The sequence below is a fragment of the Alligator sinensis genome, unplaced genomic scaffold (assembly GCF_000455745.1).
Source record: "Alligator sinensis unplaced genomic scaffold, ASM45574v1 scaffold117_1, whole genome shotgun sequence".
Lineage (NCBI taxonomy): Eukaryota > Metazoa > Chordata > Crocodylia > Alligatoridae > Alligator > Alligator sinensis.
This window is the reverse complement of record NW_005841855.1, coordinates 5,281,261-5,287,141: the sequence shown is the minus strand read 5'-3', so window position 1 is coordinate 5,287,141 and position 5,881 is coordinate 5,281,261. Positions and strand designations below refer to the sequence as shown.

The following is a 5,881-nucleotide window of genomic DNA, read 5'->3' as shown; positions in this document are numbered from 1 at the left end:
TCCCCCTTTCCCCCCGACCCCCGCTCCACAACTCCCCAACCTCTGCCTCTTCCCTGCCCACCCCCTACTGTCAGACATTACTTGGGCTCTATTCCCTGGTTGGAGTGCAGCACATGGAAGCACAGCCACTGCTGTACCACACACTAGCATTGGTGCTGCTGATTGGCCAGGCAGGAGCCAGAGTTCTATGCATTTCATGTCTGGGAGGGAACCCAGCCTGGGCTAGAGCTGAACTGTGCCTGACAGTAAGGTGGGTGAACAGATTGGGGGCAAGAAGAGGAACAGAAGCTGCAGAGGGCAAGCAGATGGGGGCAGGCAGTTGTGGTGGGTCTGACTCTGACCACGACCCAGGCTCCAGGGCAGTCAAAGCTGCAGCAGCTGCCTGCCCCCCTGCCCCAACTTTGTATTTGAATCTAAGACAAGAGGCTTTTCCTCCCATGCTGATTGGGGGGGTGGGGGGAACCTCATCTTAGAGTCAAGTAACTATGGTAACCTTTGAAATATGGGAATGCACAGTGCAGGCACGTGAATAATCTTAACTCTGGACAACCTTAACTCTGAGGGCATTTATATACATACATTTGTCTGCTCTGACATACCGGAGATCTGGCAATTAATTGAGTCTGCTCTGCACATGAGCTGATGTGTCTGGTGCTGCATCACATGCGTTTGTATAAATGGCAAAATGCATGTCAGTGATGAGAAAATGGCGGTGGTGCATTTTTGAACTTAAAAGCCTTTGATGCGTTTCAGTTCAAAAGCATGCTGCCACCATTTTCTCAGGGCTGACATGCATTTTGCTATTTATTTATATGAATGCATGTGACACAGTACTGGGTGCTTTTAAAAGCACCTGGTGCTGAGGCGCAAGCATGTATACAAATGCTCTGAGTCGGTTAAGGGAAAAATGTGAAGAAACTAGAATCTTTTAAAAATTAGTTTAGTGTAATAATTAGAGGTCAGAAGCACTCGTCACAATTATGATGCTGATAATCACAATCATGATGCTGATGCAGTTAATCTTAATGTAGTTTGTTCCTAGGAATATGAAATTTACTTGAACAACCATCTAATACAGTGGTCACCAACCAGTGGATTTTGATCCACCAGTAGATCTCGGAGCCTTTTGGAGCCAATCCGAGGCTCGGGTAGGGGCTGAGTGCCTGTGTGCATGCACGCGTTCGCATACCCCAGCCCAGCAGGTCAATCCATGGGGAAGGGAAGGGAAGGGAAGGGGCGAGGGCTAGATCAAGGATCCATGGCAAGGGACAGTGTCGCAGAGGCAGGAGAAAAGGGTAAGTTGAGTGGGGCCCCGGCCAGGTGGGACTTACCTGCTGAGGAGGCGCACCACCAAATAATTTTTTTTCCCTCTGCCTCAATCTACCCCCTTCCTTCCCTCCACACAGACTTACCTGCTGGGGAGGGGGTGGCAGCACGCACGGTAGATCTTGAGTTGCTTTTAAATGCAAAAGGTGATTTCCTACTTAAAGGTTGGAGACTAATTATCTAATGTGTAAAAATTAAAATAAAATAAAGCTTATAGCTCATTTGACAAATTCCAGATGCTCCCAGAATGAGATCATAAATGTTTACAAACAATGAAAAGAGTGACTTGACAAGTACATGACTTGCATTTAATTTCAATGGTGCAAAACCATTTTGAGTGTTTCTTTTCAAAAACCTTTTCTGTATTCTCTCCCTTTATCTCTTTCTACAGGTATAAACTCCTAAGATATTCCAGAGAACGCCAGTACATTGATGGGCTGAACAATTTAGTATATACTCCCAAAATACTTGTTAGTAGATTATATAAAAATATAACTGTAAATCTCTTACCAGAACTTGCTCCGGTTAGAGACTATTGATGGAAGCAGAGTAGCAAACATTGCTATGGGAGTAAATGTATAACACTGGAAAATACAAAGACACTATTACAAAGACCTCACATGAGGTCTTTCTGAACTTTGGCTGATGGATAGTTGGGAGGAGAGTTAAACAATAGTTCTGCAAAAAAGAAGGCCAGCAGCTACTACTCAAATGTTTACAGCATGGGACTACTAAATATTGAAGCCTAGTTGCACCATGCTCCGTATCTTAACTACTCGTACTACATGTACTGCAGAAAACAGATCTGTAACGTGTTTGGAAGTTGAAAGAGCCTCCTCTTCCAAGTAATTTTTATACAACAAATGTAATTTAACTGAATGCTTGTTTCCTTTTTAAAAATGTGTTTTGTAAATATGTGATGTAAATTAATGTGCTTACATTGCTTGTAAATATGGTAATATTTTCTGCTTCGGTATGTACTTGGTTGTGTTCTTGTTCAAATTCAGTAGGAATGTTTTCATTAGCATGAAAGAACAAGTGTAAATGTAAGTATGTTTAGACAAAGGTTATACCTTGTGTGAAATGAAGGACTTACCAATTGATGGCCAGCTATGACTGTAAACTGTTATACTAGTTTTGAGCTTTAGGCCTCCTGCATATCTATATAGAAGAATCAAACTTCTTATGTAAACTTACTAGAAAAAACAGCTCTTATTTACTAATTGCTAGTAAAATCTTATGATTCCCTGCTTGCCATCTAAATAAGATTTTATGCATATTGCATGTATATTATGAACAAATCTTAAGGTTGTTGCATATCATGATATACAGGAACTTTTACTTTAAGTCTCCACGTGTGCCACTAGTGTCAATGTCAGGGATATTAATGCCTAAAACAATGTATTCTGGTGTATATGTATTTTGGTAGTGTCCTTTTTTTTTTTTTTTTTTTTTTTAAATCTAGTGAATAAGACTTATTCCTCCAGAATCAGAAGAACCAAAAATGTATCTTCATTAGAAGACAAATATTAAAGTGACATTTTAAACTAATAAAATACATTCGTAGTGCATAAAGGGTGAGATTTTTCAAAATTAGACAGTATTAGCCTGTCCCTATTGCACTGGCTATGATGAGGTCACTGGGACCAGAGTAAAGCCAGAGCCTGCTACTTTTGAAAAAATCCTTGAATAGTATATTAAATAATTTATTGTTTAAGAGCATAATTCTGTGAAGTGCTGAGCACTTCTCACATTGTATTAGGTATCTTTAACCCAGCACGGTTGAGGGTGCTCAGCTCTGCCAAGTATAGATTTCGCATTGATGATGCTCAGCCAGATGGTGGGGTGAGTTGGTGTGCAGGGGCAGTCCTTGGTGTAATTCAGTGCACTGGCTCAGCCCTACGCTATCCATTGAATCTGGCCATGGACCAGTTCTGGAGTCTTGGCAATTAATGCTGCCACTGCTCCCCTGTTGCCAAATTTCCAGACGTGGGGGGAGTCACATGGGCTGGATGATATGGTCCCGCAGGCCGGAGGTTGAGCACCATGTTCTGTAATTCTCTTTTTTTGCAGTGTTAAGTGTATGAGGCCTATTGTAGGGTTCTTTCTTGTTTGTTTTTTTTAATAATGTTAGATATCTTTGTTCTGGGTTTGCCTGTAATGTTATGCTACCAAAGGGCATACCTTTCAGAAGCACTATATTTACCTAGGAATTTCTTTATCCTAAATTCCTATTGTGTATTAATTTCTATTTTAATTCAAAATGGATTAGTTAGCTACCAAGCAAGGTCTACTAAGTTACTCTGACTCTCTCAGCCATTTTGTTTTTTAGGAACCAAAGACTGCCACTCCCCTGAAGAATGAAAAACATTTATATAAAATAAACTCTATATCAGTATGGTGTTCTATAGGAGTCCTAAAAAGAAATACTAATCTGTGTATACACATTTGCTTCCTGAATTACAATCACAGATGGTGTGGTGCAGAACCTCACGGGATCAGTTCACCATTACCATCTTTTCTTTTGTGGCAGTCCCAGTGGCAGGTTTCTCTCTTAGCCATTTGTTAATGAAAGCTATGAGCACACTTAGAGACATTCCAAATTATTTGCTGAAATGTAGGGATTTGATTTGATGTAGCTGAGAACAAGCTGTAGGCGTGATTGTGTTGGAATGATCTTGAAATTTACTAGTCATCATCATGTACTATAGCAATGACAACATACGTGAAAACAGTTGAACACAACACACTTAAAGTATGCATGCTTGAGTGCTTTTATTACCTCTTGATATATTTTTCTATAACAGTATATAGAATATTTTGAGGGGCACATGGATAGTTGTGAATTAAGTAACTAGTATATCGTATAAGCATCTATATTCTCAAAGAAAAAATTGTCTTGTTTGCCTATGTCACATCAGCAAAACGTATTTCCTACAGGATTGCTAACAGGAATAATTTTTGAATGCCTGACTCCTTATTTTGAAGTATTTTCTGGCTTCAGTACCCACAATTTAGCACCCTTTCATTATGATGCATTTTTGGTAGTATAGGTTTGTGCCTTGTTTCTGAAGCATGCATTTATTGACACACCCATATGTGGGAAGGCATCCTGTGAAATGAATGTGCAATTTTTTTAAAAATTCTCCTAGTGCATTTAAAAAAAATAAAAATACATGTGAATATGCTTCAGCTGAAGACATGAAACATTATGAGGTTAGATTGAGTTGATTAATTATGAATGATTTTAGGAAAATGTAATGCAGTTGAAATTGTATTTAAAGGGGTCTAAAGGCATAATTGTAACTTAACTTGAACTTATATCAACTTTTTATGCCCAAAACTAACACACATTAAACTTTGAAAGAGGTTTACCAACATTCTTCAGGTATCTTTTTAATGTCACTGTCAGGAAATCTTAAAAAGCTCTCATCTTATTGATGGTAAACAAACATAGTAAGTATAACTACCTATCTGAATTCTACTGTTCTGTTGCAGACTTTAACATACACGGTGCCTTCAAACAAAAGAAATGGAAGTGCAGAGCTCAGTCATGCATATTCCTTTGATATTTTCAGATTTACAGTAAAACATAGAGAAGTCAAATGTACTGGCTCTTCAGTTCCTGACAAACAACAAATCAAATGCATGTCCTCCTCTCTTTGATGGACTAATATGAGAGGAAAGGTATAAGATTCTGAGAGGATCTTGCAAAGTAAGAAGTAAAAATGCAACAAAAAAACTGGTGGTGTGTAAAAAAAAAAAAAAAAAAAAAAATTCAGTCAGTATGCTAAAAGACATTGTTCATTAAAAACTTTTTCCCACTTGCCATATTTTAAATTAAAATAGAAAAATATACAATATAATAATCCTTTTTTGAAATAAAAGCTCTAACAAGAAATGAATGCAAAATATTTGTCCTTAAATCTTTCAGGTCTATTTTTATATTCTTCTGGTTAATATAAAATACTAGTCTTGTAAATTAAAGCAAGCCAGTTATTAAAAAAAAAATTAAAGGACACATTGCATATCAGCAAGAGGAAGTGTACTTAAGATTATTTAATTTGTAGAGGTGTCTGAGACAGGCTTACTGAAAAATGCACTGAAACAAATGCTGGGAATTTCCTGTGTACTATCATACTTAAAAATTTTGTTTTGTTCATGAAAATGTTTGTACTTTTTTATCATTGTCTTTTATGAAATATAATGTTCTAAATATCATGTGGTGGTCTTGTCTTTTTCAGACCCTGTATTTGGGCAGGATTAGTCTCATGTTTTGGTTTTTTTCCTATTTTTTGGTACAGTGTGATCCCTGTAATGATTCCTTAGTGCTGATGGGATGCATCAAATAAACTTTTGACACTAGTAGAAACCCTTTCCAAATAAAAATGTTAATACATTTCAGGAACATGTTAAGGCCTGTTTTTGTTCTATTCTATTTTTCAATACAAAAAAATACCTGAAATGAAGCTTCTTAATTTTATGGTGACATTCAATAAGTTCTTTATGGTTGAGACTGTTAATTCTGTACAAGGTAGAGCATACTAGCCCCTGA

At 37.7% G+C, this 5,881-nt stretch overlaps 1 protein-coding gene across 1 annotated transcript in view; it reads left to right on the top strand.

The window, feature by feature from the left end:
* Nucleotides 1-5,547, top strand: part of B4GALT6 (beta-1,4-galactosyltransferase 6) — a 48,309-nt gene extending 42,762 nt beyond the window's left edge. Inside the window, exon 9 of the mRNA XM_014524165.2 lies at nucleotides 1,718-5,547. Coding sequence (XP_014379651.1) covers nucleotides 1,718-1,865 — 148 coding nt within the window. The 3' untranslated portion in view covers nucleotides 1,866-5,547. The remainder of the gene's footprint in view (nucleotides 1-1,717) is intronic.
* Nucleotides 5,548-5,881: the final 334 nt, after the last annotated feature.